A 17,506-nucleotide genomic window follows, 5' to 3' on the forward strand; every position below is an offset into this window, starting at 1 on the left:
ATGCTATCAAATTAATTAAATTGTAGCAATCACTAACACATGGGTTGACTATGTGCCAGGCATTTTTCATATATTAACTCACTCCTCGTAACAGCCCCTCGAAGTGCATGTGATTAATATCCCCATTTTGCTGTTTAGGAAATGGAGTCACAGAGGTTCAGTAGTTTGTTCAAGATTATAGAGCTGTAGCCTGCATTCAAAACTGTGCTAGCTGGCTTCAGAGTTTTTGTCTAAATCACCACACTATATCACTTCTCTGCTATGAAAATATTTACAGCTATAAGCAGTTACACAAATACCTGAGGGGGCTTTTGAAATTAAGAACAATTACAGGAGGGAGAGCATTTGGACCAGATGGGGAAAGGTTGAATTCCTGTCCTGGCTCCCCTGACGCTAGTCATTCATTCGGCAAGTATTTCTGCGTTGTTTTCCTTTGCCACGCACTGTGTTAATAAGACAAACATGGTTCCTCTATATTCTAGTGGGGAAAATAGATCCCCCCAAAACAAAGTAAGCAAATGAATGAATGAAGTGTTTATTATTGAGGAATGAGAAGCAGGGAACATCGAGAGCTGAGACAGCGAATAACTGGAGGAATGCTACATTAGAGTGGCCTGGAAAGGGATCCCCCAAGAGGTGGCATTTACATTGCGAGCTGAATGATGAGAAGCATCTTGCTGCAGAAATCGCTTGGGGAGAAAGAAGGTTGCAGGAAGAAAGAGCAGAAAGAGTAAATTTCCTAAGGGAAGAAAGAACTTGGATTTTAGAGAAACTGAGGAAAGATTAGCATGCCCAGTGCTAATGCCGTGGGAGAGTGATGTAAGGTAAGACTAGCAAAGAAGTTTGAGGACGGAAGGTGCTGAGCCTTGAAGTCACAGAACAGAATTCACATTTACTTATAACTGCAAGGGGAAGCTATGTGTCCCCACTTTACTCCCAGTAACTCTCTCCATTGCTGTGCAATGAGACATACAATACTGGCTTTGGCTACTTCGTGGGGTGCATATGAGGATCAAATGACATAATGTGTATGACAGTAACTTGTTATGTATAAACCTCTCCATAAAATAACAGATAATAAAGGCCCATAGAGTATTTCATAGTAAGAAGTATGTCTTTTAAAAAATATTTTTTGGAATATACTCAACAACTAAACTTGTGGTTACACAGAGCAAGCTGTGCATAAACAAATGCAACTTTTAAAAATATCTGTTATATTTACAATGTTTTGTGGGAGTTCCGCTACCAGTTAGGATGTAGACTAGTTTGTGACAGACTATCGTTCCCACTGTAGCAGCTAGAAAAAAAAAGGAATAAATATAAAAATCTATATTTTAAAAACTATGTTGGAGAGCTGTGGATACAAAGAAGTCTAAAAGAGCCAAGTTCCAGGGAAGAAGAACTCTTGTGACATGAGCAGAGTGGGGTGGTCATTACCTCCCTGGGCATGTCTGCTCCCAGAGTTTCTGCAGTTCTGGGCCAAAGGTCATACCTGTTTAGGTGGAGGGAATCTACTGGGGTGAGGAGACACCAGTGGAGCTGTTAATGGCTGCCTGCACTAGCGCAAGAGATTGGAATTTGTAGAAGCTCCAAATGCAGATCTAATTCTCCCCACTCAACAACTCTGCCCTTCGGGATTTTTGCTGGGAGCCCTGGCAATACAGGATCCCAGCGACACAGGGGACCAGGCTGTAAAGCAGAGAGAGATCTCGTAGTCCCATGGTGTTTATCTCAAAACCCTTTTAGCAGGAGGGACCTATAGTACACACAGGACAGATTTCCCCCTTGAAGCATTTGAAACCAGAGATAAATGAAAACTAATGTAAATTGCAACCCAGCCCAGACCCAGCTCAACTCTTGATTGGATTGACATGCTCTGCCTCTCACTCCATCTACCAAATAGAGGAAAAGCCTTGCCCTTTCTGGGGGAAACCTTTATTTACTCCAGTTTTCTAGAGTTCTTTTAAAAACAACATCTGCCATCTAATAAAAAGTTATGAAATATGTGAAGAAAAAGGAAAACGTGACCTATAAGCAATTGATCGATTTTAAATCAATATTTAATCAGACATATTATTATCAGACATCATATTAACAGCATAGATACTGATGTTAAAGGATAAGATCTTTCAAATAACAATTATAATATGTTATAGAAATTAGGGGATAGATGGGCAAAAATGGATAAAAATATGGATAATGTCAACAGAGAAACTGAATCTCTAAAAAGAACTAATTGGATATTCTTGATATGAAAAAAATACAATATTGGAAGTGAAGTATTCATTGGAAGACTTAGCTGACTGAACACAGTAGAAGGGAGGAAAAATGAAGACAGGGAAATAGAAATGTTTTAACTGAAGCACAGAGAGAGTTGGGGGAGGGAAGCAAAGCAGATTATGAATGGGCAACATTTGGGGCAACATCAAACAGCCTGACAGTCATGTTATTGGAGTTCCAGGAGAGGAGAGAGGAAAAGTGACAGAAGAAATATTGGAAGAGAAAATGGATGTGGATATATTCCAAAATTGATGAAAGACATTAGCCCACAGATTGAAGCTCAGTAAACCTCAATCAGAATTGAGAACTACACTCAAACTGCTAAAAGCAAAAGATAAGGATAAAATCTATTATGAGCAGATAGAACAGATACTATATTTAAAAGAACATCAAAGAATTGTAACGGACTCTCATCAGAATCAATAGACTCAACAAGACAGTGGAATGACTTCTTTAAAAAGGATTTAAACAAAAACTGCCAGCCTAGAGTTCTATGCCCAGTAAAAAGTATTTGTCAAAAATGGAAATAAATTAAAAACATATTCAGAAATAAAGCTGAGGGAATTTGTTGTCAGCAGTTCCACAGTACAAGAAATGCTAAGGAATGAGAGAGAAATGCTCAAGGAAGTTCTCAAAACTGAAGAGAAAGGATCTGTTGTGGAAACACAGATATGTAGGGAGGAATGAAAAAGTCTAGAAAAGATAAATTTAAAAGACCATGTATTTAGTTTTTCAAAAAACTTACTATTTTAAAGCAACAACAATAATAACTATTGGGGGATGTAAACATCCGAGGAAGCAACATAGATGACAACAGTAATATAAAGGGTAGAGGGAGAATTATATTCTGTAAGATATTTACACTGTTGTGAAGTTATAAAATACTAATTCCATGTGAATAGTAATAAAGATCTCTGGTGTCTACTAAAATATAGTATAAGTTATGGCTAAAAAGACAATGAAAGAAAAAATAGAATAATAAAATCTCTCCTTTTCTTAATGCCACTTTGAATTTATGATAATTATCATACACTTAAAATTTAATTTTAAACCTTGTGGTGTTTTTCCAACAAAAGTTTCTGTGTAACACAATTGCATTCAATTTGTCATGTAATATTTTCCTGGTATTGTTTGGAAATAAAAAGGCAAAAACAGCTGATGAAGCCTAAACTCCATTTTCTCCTAATATGGTGAGGTATGAAGCTGCCCATGAAGGCTCATCAAACTGTTGGATGGGCCTGAGGGTCAAAATTACGTAATGTTTCAAGAGTGGAAATTCATGGTTCCTTCTCCACCCTGGGGTGAAGGAGAAACATTTGTATCTCTAACCAAAAATGTGAGAGCTCTTCCAAGTGCTCTTATTCCCAAAAATACTGTCAGACTTCTTTGCCAAAAAAAAGTTGATCATTATGATTAAAGGATTCTTTGGGTGGACTGTTTCAGAAGGAACCAGTGTGTTACTTAGCTGCTCATGACCAATAATATTTCACATCTGTTCTCCCTGTCCCCAGCAGAGTTTTATGAGGGTCTCTCCCCTGAGATTCCGTTAGTATACCCTTTGCATGAATAAGAAACTATGTACCATAATTGAAATATCATTATTAGCCCTAAATATATCTTCCCCTTGTCTTCTGTGATTTACCTATTATTTCACAAATTTCATACTTCTTCAAATATTTTCAGTGTTTGGATATATCTGCTTGTTTGCTTAATTTCTAAGATCTGTGATGATATCCAGGTGCAGCCATGGAGGTGGTATTACCGTATTGGCTTGAAAAAAAGTGTCTGCATGTTTTTGAGTCAGGAAAACAAAGCAGTTTATAGAACAATAATGGTATGGTACAGATGGGAGGAAAAGACCTTCCATTTTTGCTTTATACGATTGTATACTAGACATAAACACTTATACTGCACTATAATCTTTAAAATATGGGCCATGTTTACTATTAAGGCTGTCTTTTTTTTTTATAAGTCAAGCATATTTATTTTTTGAAGGAATTAGCCTAAAAAATCTAGAACTAAGAAAAGTCTTAGATATCCATATACTCTTTCTGAGTCTGGTACATGGAGGGCAGGAGGCTGTGTGAGCAGTGGTAACTGATTTCAGTTTTAAAAGAAGTAGGTGTTTATATACTAGTACTCTATGAGTTTGTGAGTGTTTTTCAGTATTCGTCTTATTGCAAAAGGAAAAAGTCTTCAAAGCCTACAAATAATAAAATTAATAATAACTGTCTTAATATCTCGTCAATTTCATAGGTATTTCAACTGCTATAATGTGTCTGACTTGTTGAACTATAAAGAATTCAGTGAGAATTATCACCCAGTTATCAAACAAAACTAGCTAAAATTCTTATCATGCAACACATAAAAAATAAAAGTAGATATTTCATATTTTCCTGAAATGTTTTGGTTTAAAAAATAAATTGGCTATCTTGGTGTCAGTTAATGTTCAAAACTAGAGCTACAGTTATATACTATGAAAAGATCAATGATAAAATTCCAGAAATCTCTACTAAATTTAGATGCAATTTAGAAATCCAGGAGGATTCCTAGATGTGTACAGCATATGAGCAAATGGAAATTTTTTCGTGTTATTATGGAAACATTATTTTGCCTCTATGTACTCTCATGAATACAATGTGCTTTACATTAGCCATGGCTAAATTTGATAACAATCCGCTGCTGCTCTGCATGTCAAAATGTAATTGTCCTAAGTCGTCATAAAACCCACAGTGGACGTTACTGTGCCATTGGTCTAGTTACCTCTTTCCACCTGGGAGCTCTTGTTTGAGTGAAACAGCTCAGACCATACATTGCTTAAGAGTTAGTCTCGGTCTTTTTGTCCAATTCCACCTGAACCCAAAGAGAAGAAGGCAAGCTTGGAGAAGGTTCTTTGAAAGGAGTTGCAAACCCATACCAACACGAACTCCTCATTCCTCCCCGCCCCATCCCACTCCTGTCCTCTGGAAGTAGCCATTCTACTTTCTGTCTATGAATTTGACTACTCAGCACCACAAGTAAATGGAATAATCTAGTATTTATCTTTTTGTGAGTGGCTTTTTCACTTAGCACAATGTCCCCAGGTTTCATCCATGTTGTTTCTTGTGTCTGAATTTCCTTCCTTTATACCTCATTTTTGCTTGTCCATTCATCTGTTGATAGCACTTGGGTTGCTTCTAACTTTTGGCTATTGTGAACGGCCAATAGCCAAAAGCTATTAAGTGGATGCTATTAGCATGGATGGACAAATATTACTTTGAGTCCCTGCTCTCAATTCTTTTGAGTATATACCCAGAAGTGGAATTGCTGGGTCTTATGTTGGCTCTAATTTTTTTTTTTTTTGCTTTAAGAACATTTGATTTAGGGACATATTTAAACCTCTTAAGCCTGTAACATATTTTCTAGTATTACCTACAACCAAAATTATATTTTTAAACAAAACTGACTTGTAAGGAAGGCAAATTATTTTCCTTCCTTTTTTTAAATATAAGACCTCAAACTATAAAAACGCTAGAAGAAAATGTAGGAAATATCCTTCCTGATATTAGGGGTACATGTGCTGGAGTGCAAGTGGCGTGATCTCAGCTCACTGAAACTTCCGCCTTCCAGGTCAAGTGATTCTCCCATCTCAGCCTCCCGAATAGCTAGGATTACAGGTGCATGTATGGTGGCTCTATTTTTAATTTTTTGAGGAACTGCCATTACTGTTTTCCATAGAAAGCTGCACCGTTTTACATTCCTGCCAACAGTGCACAAGGGTTGCAGTTTCTCTACCTGTTCACCAACGCTTGTGATTATCTGTTTTTTGTTTGTTTGTTTAATAATAACCACCCTAATGGGTGTGAGCAGCAACTCTTATGTCCTTCTCTGCCATCACCATAGATAGTTTACAGAAACAAACTTTTACTGTGCATATTTTGAGTAGTATAAGTAACTTTGTATTTTATGAGTGTGTGAAAATTATTAAAAACATTTTCATGTTAATTCCTATATGGCCACAGAGTCATTGTAAAGTACAGAGAATTTTTTAGCCATGTGTGGTGGCTCACGCCTGTAATCCCAGCACTTTGGGAGGCTGAGGCAGGCGGATCACAAGGTCAGCAGTTCAAGACCAGCCTGGCCAACATGGTGAAACCCCATCTCTACTAAAAATATAAAAATTAGCTGGGCATGGTGGCGGGCACCTGTAATCCCAGCTACTCGGGAGGTGAAAGCAGGAGAATCGCTTGAACCCAGGAGGTGGAGTTTGCAGTGAGCTGAGATCGTGCCACCGTACTCCAGCCTGGGCAACAGAGCGAGACTCTGTCTCAAAAAATAATTTTAAAAAATTAAAAAATAAAGAAAGTATAGAGAATTTTTTTAAAAGGGCCACCACTGAGTGGAGATTATTCCCTCAAACCCATCTCTACCATGATAACTCCACTTCTCCATTTGATTTAAACTTAATTAAACTTAAATTTAATTTTGTGACTTTATAACATAAAAATATAACCCGTTTTTATTCATAGATATTATTCTTTCCTCAGAAAATCCATTCCTCGCTGCCGAAGAATTAACAGGATGCTCTCCAATGAATCCCTCCATCCTCCTGCCTTCAGCCGCTCCAACTCAGAAGCCTCCGTAGACAGCGCCTCCATGGAGGATTTCTGGCGGGAAATAGAAAGTATTAAAGAGAGCAGCATGGGAGGGCAAGAAGAGCCACCGCCAGCTGAGGTCACACCTGTGGATGGTAAGTTGCTGGATTTGTCTTCCTATGTGCTGACTGGCTTTCTTTCTCTGCCCTCTGTTACTCTGTTCATAGGCAGAAATCATCCCACCAGTAGTTTAACCAATGAATCAGTAGAATCTGGCATATTGATGATCTACTCCCACTGATTGATTTATATCTACTGTACTGGCTCAGGGTGGCTTTTATCCCAGGTAACATGACCTGAGGAGGGCTGGACCTCAACAAAAATACAAATTGATGCCTTATATACTGCTACTTAGGGATGCTGTGCCTGTCTATTGGTTTGATTCATTACCATCAAGCAGATTGAGTATTCCAACAGCTTTTACATTTGTCTACTCATTTGTTATTATTAATTAGAGTAATTAATACTTGACAATTACTATTAACTAGAGAGAGAGAAATTTTAGCAGTATAATTGTGAAGAAGAAAAATTTGACTTTAAAGCATTTACTGATATTACTATATTAGATTGTGTTGTATTCCACCAAATAAAAGCCATGTTGTTGCTTTTCCAACTTTTATTTTAGATATACAAGGGGTACATGTGCAGGTTTCTTACATGGGTATATTGCCCTCAGGTAGTGAGCATAGTACCCAGTAGGTAGTTTTTGACCCATTCCTCTTTCCCTACCTCCCCCCTCTAGTAGTCCGCAGTGTCTATTTTTCCCATGTTTATGTTCGTGGGTGCTTAGTGTTTAGCACCCGCTTACAAGTGAGGACGTGCAGTATTTGGTTTTCCCTTCCTGTGTTAATTTGTTTAGGATTATGGCCACCAACTCCATTCTCATTGCTGCAAAGGACATGATCTCACTCTTTTTTATGGCTGCATAGTATCCCATCTTGTATATGTACCACATTTTCTTTATCCCGTCCTCCAATGATGGATAGCTAGGTTGATTCCATATCTTTGCAATTGTGAATAGCTTGGTGATGAACATACAAGTGCATGTGTCTTTTTGGTGTAATAATCTATTTTGCTTTGGGTTTATACCCAGTAATGAGATTGCTGGGTCGAATGGTAGCTCTATTTTAAGCTCTTTGAGAAATCTCCAAACTGCTTTCCACAGTGGCTGAACTAATTTATACTCCCACCAACAACAGTACTTAAGCATTCTCTTTTCTCTGCAGCATTGCCAGTGTCTGTTTCTTTTCTGTTTGTTTGTTTGGTTTTTGACTTTTTTGATAGTGGCCATTCTGACTGGTGTGAGATGATATCTCAATTTGGTTTTGATTTGCATTTCTCTGATAATTAGTGATGATGAGCATTTTTTTCATACATTTGTTGTCTGTTTGTATGTCTTCTTTTAAAAAGTATATCCTTTGCCCATTTTTTAATGGAGTTATTTGCTTTTCGCTTGTTCATTTGTTTAAACTCCTTATAGGTTCTGGATATTAGATCTCTGTCAGATGCATAGTTTGTGAATATTTTCTCCCATTCTCTAGGTTGTCTGTTTACTCTGTTAATGGTTTCTTTTGCTGTGTAGAAGCTCTTTAGTTTAATCAGGTCCCACTTGTCAATTTTTGTTTTTATAGAAATTGCTTTTAGGGACTTAGCCAAAAATTAGTGCCAAGTCTTGTGCCAAGACTAATGTCAGGAAGGATATTTCCTACATTTTCTTCTAGCGTTTTTATAGTTTGAGATCTTATATTTAAATCGTTAATCCATCTCGAGTTAATTTTTGTATGGTGAAAGGTAAGGGTCTAGTTTCATTCTTCTGCATATGGCTAGCCAGTTATCCCAGCACCATTTATTGAATAGGGAGTCCTTTACCCATTGCTTGTGAAACTAAACAGAAGATGGAAGAGTGGAGACAAAGCACCAATAAACAGTATAATTGTCCTTAGTTCTCAAAAAGAGCAAAACTACTTATAGTGGCTTTCAAAAGGACAGGTCAGTCATCTCTTCCAGGCCCTGTCTGTCAACAAGCAAATATGTAAGACATCCAAAAAAGACTAAAGGTAGTTTAGTAAGTATACACCTGAGAGTGTTTCCATTAGCCAGTGATTAACCTCAAGACAGCTGGCAGGATAAACTGAAACTTTAGAAAGTATTTTCATTCTTCCTTCCCATTTTTGAGTCTCTTTCTCAGGACTAAGAAATCATTAAGATGTACCACCATTAACATACATCTGATATTATTTGAAATAAAAAGCCCCACCACACACGTTAACGAGAATCCATTCAAGGGAACATCAGTGAAATGTATTCTTACTCCTATTACTTGCTTGCTTAGATTTTGCCTTTTCAGATCCAGAAAGACAGGAAGACACATAAAGGAAAATCCCTATTATCCCTTACCCCCTTTTTCTTACTATCTATCTAGCTAGCTAGCGATTCATATTAAACAACAGAAGTTCACAGTGATAACGTCCAATTTCAATCCAGCGCCACAGGGCTTGTTGCTGTCTTCCGTTTTTCTGTATTTGTTACTCTCTTCTCCAATAATGATAAACCTAGCTCCCACTGTGTACTTTATATTTACTCATTTGCTCAAACCTAGAATACACAGGAAATATTTTCAGGTTTGCTACAAAAGCAGACCTACTAATTACAGTTTATTATTTATTTGCAGATTTTTTTTCCTTGAAGCATTTGCACAGATCTTAAACATGCAATTCAATGAGCTTTGACAAATGCGTGCACTCTTACAATCTCACGCTGATCAAGATAGATAACATTTCAATCAACCCAGAAAATGTCCTTATGCTTTTTCTCAGTCTCATGCCTCCCAATGACTTGCCAACCCTGGCCAGAGACAACCGTGGTTCCCATGTTTTTGCATCATAGATAATTTTGGGGTTTGGTTTCTTTCACTGAGCATGTTTTGAGATTCTAGTAGGATATCAATAGTTTATTTCTTTTTACTATTAAGTAGTTTGTTTCAGTTTACTAGGGCTGCTGTAACAAAGTACCACAAAACTAGTGGCTTAAAACAGCAGGACTAGCAGCCCAACATTAAGGTGTCAAGCTGGGCCATGCTCTCTTGGAAACTTCTAGGGGAGAATGTGTTCCATGTCTGTCTCTTAGCTTCTGGTGTTGCTGGCAATCCTTGGTGTTCCTTGGCTGTTGACACCACATTGTGCCATTTTCTGTCTCCATAGTCCATAGCATACTCCCAATTTTTGTCTGTGTTTCTTCTCCTCTTATAAAGATACCAGTTAAGTTGGATTAAGGGCCCACCCTACTCCAGTATGACCTCATGTCAATTTTTTTTCACTTCATTTATCATTTATTTGTGTTAGGAACATTCCAATTCTACTCTATTAGTTATTATAAAATATGCCATAGATTATTGTTAACTATAGTCACCCCACCGTGCTACTAAATTCTAGATTTTATTCACCCTTTCTTTTTTTTTCTTTACAATGTTATAATGTGAATGCTATTCTTTTTTTATTATTATTATACTTTAAGCTCTGGGGTACATGTACAGAACGTGCAGTTTTGTTACATAGGTATACACGTGCCGTGGTGTTTTGCTGCACCCATCAACCCTTCACCTACATTAGGTATTTCTCCTCAGACTATCCCTCCCTTAGCTCTCCAGCCCCTGCCAGGCCCTGGTGTGTGATGTTCCCCTCCCTGTGTCCATGTATTCTCATTGTTCAACTCCCACTTATGAGTGAGAACATGTGATGTTTGGTTTTCTGTTCTTCTGTTAGTTTGCTGAGAAAGATGGTTTCCAGCTTCATCCATGTCCCTGCAAAGGACATGAACTCCTCCTTTTCATGGCTGCATAGTATTCCAACCTCATCTCAATTTACATCTTAATTGTGTCTGCAAAAGCTTTGTTTCCAAATAAGGTTATATTCATAGATACCAGGGTTTAAGACTTCAACATAACATTTTTGGGGAACATAACTCAACCCATAACAGTAATATTCCATTGTATGAATATGCCATAATTTGTTTATCCATCTACTTTTTAATTTGAACATTGTTTACAATTTTGCTTACAATGAGTAATGCTGTTATGAGCAATCTTGTGAAAGTCTTTTTGTATAGACATGTTTTTATTTCTCTTGGATGTATGTATTTTTCATAGAATGTTTAACTACATAAACTGTGAAACTGCCAGCATTTTTCCAAAGTAGTTCTACTATTTTATACCACTTCCAGCAGTGTATGACAGGCAGTTCCATTTCCACATCATTGCAACACTTGATGCTTTCAGTCTCCATCATATGAGTGATTCTAGTGGATATGTGGGGTATCTCATTATGGTTGTAATTACATTTCGCTGATGACTAACGATGTTGAACTTTTTCCTGTGCTTATTCTCTTTTCATGCATCTTGCTTTGTGAAAACTCTTGACTATTTTTTAAAACTTTTTATTACTTTTTATTAAAAATTTTTGTTACTGTATATTCTTGATACAAGTCCTTTGTCAGATATATGTATTGCAGATACTTTCTCACCACCTGTGACTTGTCTATTCATATTCTTAATGGGATCTTTTAATTGGGTTTGCCTCTGTCTTTTCACTTGTTTGTTTCTGGCATATAGAAATATAGTTCATTTTTGTATCTTAATGTTATATACCATTACCTTCCTAAATTGATTTTCTAGTAGTTGTCTATTAGATTTCTTAGGATTATCTACATAAGCAAAGAGGTCATCTATGAATAGAGACAGTTTTCCTTTCTGATATTTTGTGCTTTTATTTTTTATCTTACCTTATTGTACTGGCTAGGGCCTCTAGTACAAGTTGAATAGAAGTGGTGACAGCACATACATATCCTTGTCATGTTCCCAGTTTTACAGGGAACGGATTCAGTACTCACCATTAAACGTGATGGTAATTATAAACTTTCTGTAAATGCTCTTTATCAGATAGCTTTCTATTCCTAGTTTTTCTGGCAGTAATGTGAATGGGTGTTGAATTATATAATGTGCTTTACTAGTATGTTGGTTCTTTGAAAACAAATTAATAAAATCTATATCTCCCTTTGTTTACGTTTCTGTGTTTAATTTGCTTGTTTCCTGTGCTCTTAAGATGGAAACCTAGACCATTAATTTTAAGTCTTTCATCTTTTTGAATATGTACAGTTCTTTATAAGCATTGCTATCACTCCATCCCACACATTTTGATATGTTATATCTTCATTATTAAGTTTTAAATGTTTTCTCAATTTCTTTGTGTATTTTTTAATTTACAAATTTTGGGGGTTTTCTAGACATGTTATTGATTTCTAAGTAAATTGTGTTATGTAACATAGTTTATACATTTCAATTTTGAAATTTAGACTTATTTTATGGCTCAAAATATAGTCTGTCTTGGTCAAGGTTCCATGTGCACTTAAAAAGAATGTGTTTTACTTGTTGGTTAGTGTGGTGTTCTGTAAATGCTCATTAGATTAAGGTGGTGGTACCTTTAATCGTATTTATTATGTTCTTACTAATCTTTGATTGATTTAAAAAGTACTGAGAGAAGTTGTTAAAATCTCTAACTTTTATTGTGGATTTGTCTGTTTTTTCCTTTTGTTCTGTCGGTTTTTGTTGCTTATAATTTGAAACTATGTTATTGGGTGCATATACATTTATGATTGTTACTCCTTCTTGTTGAATTGACTCATTTTATCATTATAAATGACCTTCCTCAATACTCTTAGTAATAGTCCCTGTCTTGAAGTCTGCTTCGTCTAATAATTATATAGTTATTCTGGCTTTCTTAGGGTTATAGGGTTATTCTTTGCAAGATATATCTTATTTCATCTATTTACTCTCTACCTATCTGTCTGTGTTTTTCTTCACAATTTCTTCATAGTTTCTATGCTTACGTTTCAGCTATATTGCTTTAATTGGTGTTGCTGTTCAGGCATTTTAATATTCATCCATAACTTATTATGGTCTACTTAGATAAATACTATGCTTCACTATATCAAATATAAAAATCTTGCAGCAGTAGAATTTCATTCTTCTTCATGCCCGGTGGTTTGTACTATTGTTTTATGTATAGCATCTGCATATGTTGTACATACATCAATGCAATGTTGTCATTTTTGCTTTAAGTTGTCATATGTACTTATATTCTTTTAATTTTGAAATAATCCCAAACATATGGGGAAGTCACAAGTACAATTTTAAAGACTGTTTCTTTCAGGAACCATTTGAGAGTAACTTGCCATCCTGATGCTCTATCACTCCCAAGTACTTTAGGTATTATATGTATATATACATACACACTTATATAGACAGAAAGCCATTCGCTGTATAATCACAGCATACTATTAAAATTAATACATTATTTTTATTATATTACTATCATCCAGTCCTCAGACTGCTATCTTTTCTAGATTACCTTTTAAGACAAAAAAAGAAACCCTCCAGTTTAGAATCGCTTATTATGTTTAATTGAAAAACATGTTTCTCTTTCTTCTCTCTCTCTCTTTCTCTCGCTCTCTCCCCTTTACAGTCTGGAACAGTTTCTTAGCCTTTCTTTGAATTTTATGACCTTGACACTTGAAAATTACAGGTAATTTTATAGATGCTCCTCTACATCAGACAATTTGGGTTTGTCTGATGTTTCCCGATGACTTAGACTCAGGTTATACATCTTTGGCAAGTTGTGATGTTGTGTTCTTCTCATGGCATCCTGTCAGGTGGCTCATAATTTTAATTTGTTCTGTCACTGATGATGTCCACTTCAATCACTTATTTAAGGTGATATATACATGCAAGTTTTCTCCAATGTGAACCTGGTCATTTCATTTTTGTAATTACTGTTTTCTTGGGAGGTACCTTCAAACTATATAAACATCCCACTCTACACCAAGTTATTTCTTTATATCAGAATGGACTCCTGGTTTATTTCGTGGGTTTATCTTTTACTGTCATTTATTTTGATGCTCAGATTGCCCCACATTTTATCTGGGAGTCAGTTAGGGAATATATATGGAGACTCTAAGCATGCCATTTAAAAACAGCTGCTGAAAGCTGTTTTTAACTAACCAAGATTACAGATGTTGCATAGAGCAGGGCAAGCAGTGGAGGTTATGAGTCCAGTCAAGTTAACTGTGGGAACTAAAATGAAATCCCTTTAGAGCAGGATAAGGAATACAGCGTCTCTAATACAGCAGTCTGGAAGGTGTTGGTGTTAGAGTGATAAAAAAAAAAAGCAGAATTTTTTTTCTCTCAAGGAGTTGATAATCTAGTGGAAGAGAAAGTAATTAATGAAATAATATAAATATATTTGGAGGAGAAAATTATTTGAAGGAAGAAGAAACAGCAGTGTTATCTTGATGAGTTCAGGGAAAAAGAAGCTTTCCTGAGGAAACGATGTAGAAACTGAGATCTGAAAGATGGGTGGCCAGTAATTATGAGGTCAAGTAGAAGAGCTGACATGTCCAAAGACCTTGTGACAAAATAGAATGTTGAGTTTTTGAGGAATCCAAAGTAGGCCAGTATTGCCAGAGAACAGGAGAGGAGGAGAGTATGGTATAAGCGTGTCCAGAAATGTAAGCAGTTTCACATCTTGTTGGCTATGTTAAGGGTTTTCTTAGTCATAAGAGCAAGGAAAAACTGTAGAATTATTTTTGTTTTCATTTGAAAGGGCTCATTTAGTTATAACATGGATAATAGATTAGAAGGGGATCAAGAATGGCATAGGAGGAACTGTCGCAAGTCTATCACAGCAATCCACGAGAGAGGATGTAACTCTGACCAGGGTCATGGCGGAAGAGATAAAGGAAGGTGGACCTTTTGAGCAGTAATAAGGAGGCAATATGAAATGGCCTTGGGGATGTGTTGGAGTTGATGTGTGAAAGAGAGGGAGATGTCAAGAATGCCTCCTGGGTTACTCTCTTGCCTAATTACATTGGATGGTGGGTTTCGTGTGTTGAAATACGGAATCCTGAAAGAGGCCTAGAATTGGGAGTGAGAAATACGAGTTCAGGTTTGAACACAGTGAATATGACATATGAATGCCAGAGCCAAGTGGATATTTAATAGGCAGTCAGATATATGGAACTGAAATTCAAAGGAGTTCTCTGTGTTGAAGTTATACATTTGGCAACTAGAGTGAGCAGCCAACAGGAGTAACACTGATATCTGCCCTGAACATTTCTTACCTATGGAAAACATACATCCTACTTAGGCTGCAGTTTAAGGACTTAGACCAACCTCACCTCCGATTTATGTCAACTCCAGTCCTACCAAGTACTCTTTCCTCCTACTCTATCATTACTCCTTACATAGGTGGAGGGGAAAAAACAACTTTTTAAAATTTTAATATTAACATATTAAATATTAAATTGTAAATTTTGTCTTCAGAAATTAAAAGTTTATCCATAGCTTAAGGAAGAGCTCCATGTCATAACTCTTAACTTAAAGGGCTTACTATTTAGATTACGGCTGCCAATCATCAATTCACTTTTCATTTTTTTGTTAAAGGGACAGCTTACAAAGCAAATGAACAATTAAGATAGAAAATTAAATATTTGCCTAGCTAAGAAATTGGGCCTGTAATACACATCAAAGGCTTTGTTTATACATCAGTGAGGCAATAATGTAAGCAGAATCCAGTACTCCTAGACTAATGCTTTGGCATGCTGTTTACAAATTAGTCTAATCTGCTCTTTAAACAACCCTCGCTTGGGTAATGCCGCCTTAGCATAGTTCCCAGAAACATATGTGTAGTAGATTTTCTGTTACAGGACACTGTTATTCTGATTTCCTTATATTTCTATATGTTGAGGAATTTTAGGTTTTTGAATTTTCTTCTGAGAAAAGAGATTAACATTCAGAATAAGGAGAAAGGCGGGAGAATGAACATCAATTGAATACCGACTTTGTTCCAGATTCTTTGCTACCTGTCATAAATACATTGATTGAAAAAAAAAATCCTCATAGGCACCTAATCCTTTTGTTATTATTACTCTCACTGTTGTATTTTTCTCTAATTTGGTCTTGAGGTCTCTCTCGGGTGAGCGACTATAAACTAACCATGCTCTGATGGAGCTACAGGGGATTTGGTCACTGATGTTTGCCTTTCACAGGATACCTCTTTATCCTGGTGGGTGGCCTAATACCTTCGTGTTCAACCCATGACCGGGTGTCCCTCTCACAGGAAACTCGTTTGTACTGGCAGATGCTATAAAAGAGCCCTGACTGGAAATAAGCTAGGTTCAGGTGTGTTGGCCAGGTGAGATACAGAGAAGGCAACTCAGCAAAACACATGAAATAAGAGAAAGAACAGATCCCAGGGAGAAGACGGCAGCTGGTCTCTCAGGGCCAATGGGAAGGGGCAGCCATCTGGGACACTTGCAATCAACAAGCAGGCAGGGAACAGGAAAGAGTGAGAGTGAGTGAGGGACCTGGGGACCAGAGCCTCAATTAGGATCCAAGTATTACCCAAGCAGGTTTCCCACCGGGAGTCCTAATTGGCAGGTTTAGAGCAAGCAGGGAGTCGCTCTGTGACTGAGAAGTGGTCACTACACCTTATCTGTGCAGTTCATGTAGGGAGTGTGGGTTGGTGGGATGAGTCAGATGGGTTGTATCCAGCTGTCTCATAGGAAGTCATCACCAAGAGGTGATTGTATAAGGCAGATACCTGGATCTGCTATATGGAGGAATTGGGAGGAGTTGGACACCTGGAAACCACATCAAGCGTGACCAAGCCCTGCTTCTGGTATGAGAAAGTTAAGCCCATATTCAAGAGGGATACCAAGACAACATAAAACTATAGAGGTTCACTATGCTCATTTTGCTGAGAGGACACTGAGGCCTCGAGATATCGTAAGACTTAGGAATCAGGCAGCTGGTGAATGGTGGCCCTGGCATTTGAACTTCCATATGAGTGATTGAAAAACCAATTTGTATTCCATTAAATAATGGTTTTTTTTCTATTATAGTTTTACTTTAAATATTCATGTTTTATCACTTTTTGAAATTAGTAGGCCAGACATGGCTCATGTTTAACTCTCTAGCAGGAAAATTTACCTAACCAAGTCTGCCAATTACCTTACTCTATTAGAAAATACTTTAAAATTTGACTTATTTTAAAAATACAGTGCAGACTTTCATTCATTCTTGTAGTTCTTTCCCATAATTACTGTAGAAAAAAATACAAATATTATTTACCAATACTTCTTGTCTGATATTCACATGGCATCCAATCATACAGAAAATATTCTAACCCTCTCTTGGTAATGTTCTTTTACAGAAGGAGAACTTGAAGCAGAATGGCTGCAAGATGTGGGTTTATCAACTCTGATCTCAGGTGATGAAGAGGAAGATGGCAAAGCCTTGCTCTCTACATTGACTCGAACCCAAGCAGCTGCTGTGGAAAAGAGATACAATACCTATACCCAAACCATGAGGAAAAAGAATAAGCAATCTATCAGGGATGTCAGAGACATTTTTGGAGTCAGTGAATCTCCTGTAAGTAATGGCTCAAACATGGCTCAAAAGGTGCTTAGTTTGACTGGGGATGGGGTAGGGTGGGGCTGGGGTGGAAAAAATATCAAATGTCTGGTTGGGTGGTTCCATTCTA

General features: G+C 36.9%; 1 protein-coding gene across 3 annotated transcripts in view; it reads left to right on the plus strand.

Annotated features, from left to right (window-relative positions):
- Positions 1 to 17,506, plus strand: part of ARHGAP28 (Rho GTPase activating protein 28) — a 199,739-nt gene that overhangs the window by 102,811 nt on the left and 79,422 nt on the right. For 2 of the 3 annotated variants that reach the window (XR_009213513.1, XM_032152778.2), the window contains exons 2-3: positions 6,807 to 7,009; positions 17,177 to 17,394. Coding sequence is in view for 2 of the 3 variants with exons in the window: in XM_032152778.2 (XP_032008669.1) it covers positions 6,807 to 7,009; positions 17,177 to 17,394 (421 nt within the window). In the remaining variant the exon portion in view is untranslated. Of the gene's footprint in view, positions 1 to 6,806; positions 7,010 to 14,402; positions 14,472 to 17,176; positions 17,395 to 17,506 lie in introns of those variants that run through there. The other variant, XM_032152779.2, reaches the window with a different exon arrangement.

The sequence above is a fragment of the Hylobates moloch genome, unplaced genomic scaffold, assembly GCF_009828535.3.
Source record: "Hylobates moloch isolate HMO894 unplaced genomic scaffold, HMol_V3 SCAFFOLD_5, whole genome shotgun sequence".
Classification (NCBI taxonomy): Eukaryota; Metazoa; Chordata; class Mammalia; order Primates; family Hylobatidae; genus Hylobates; species Hylobates moloch.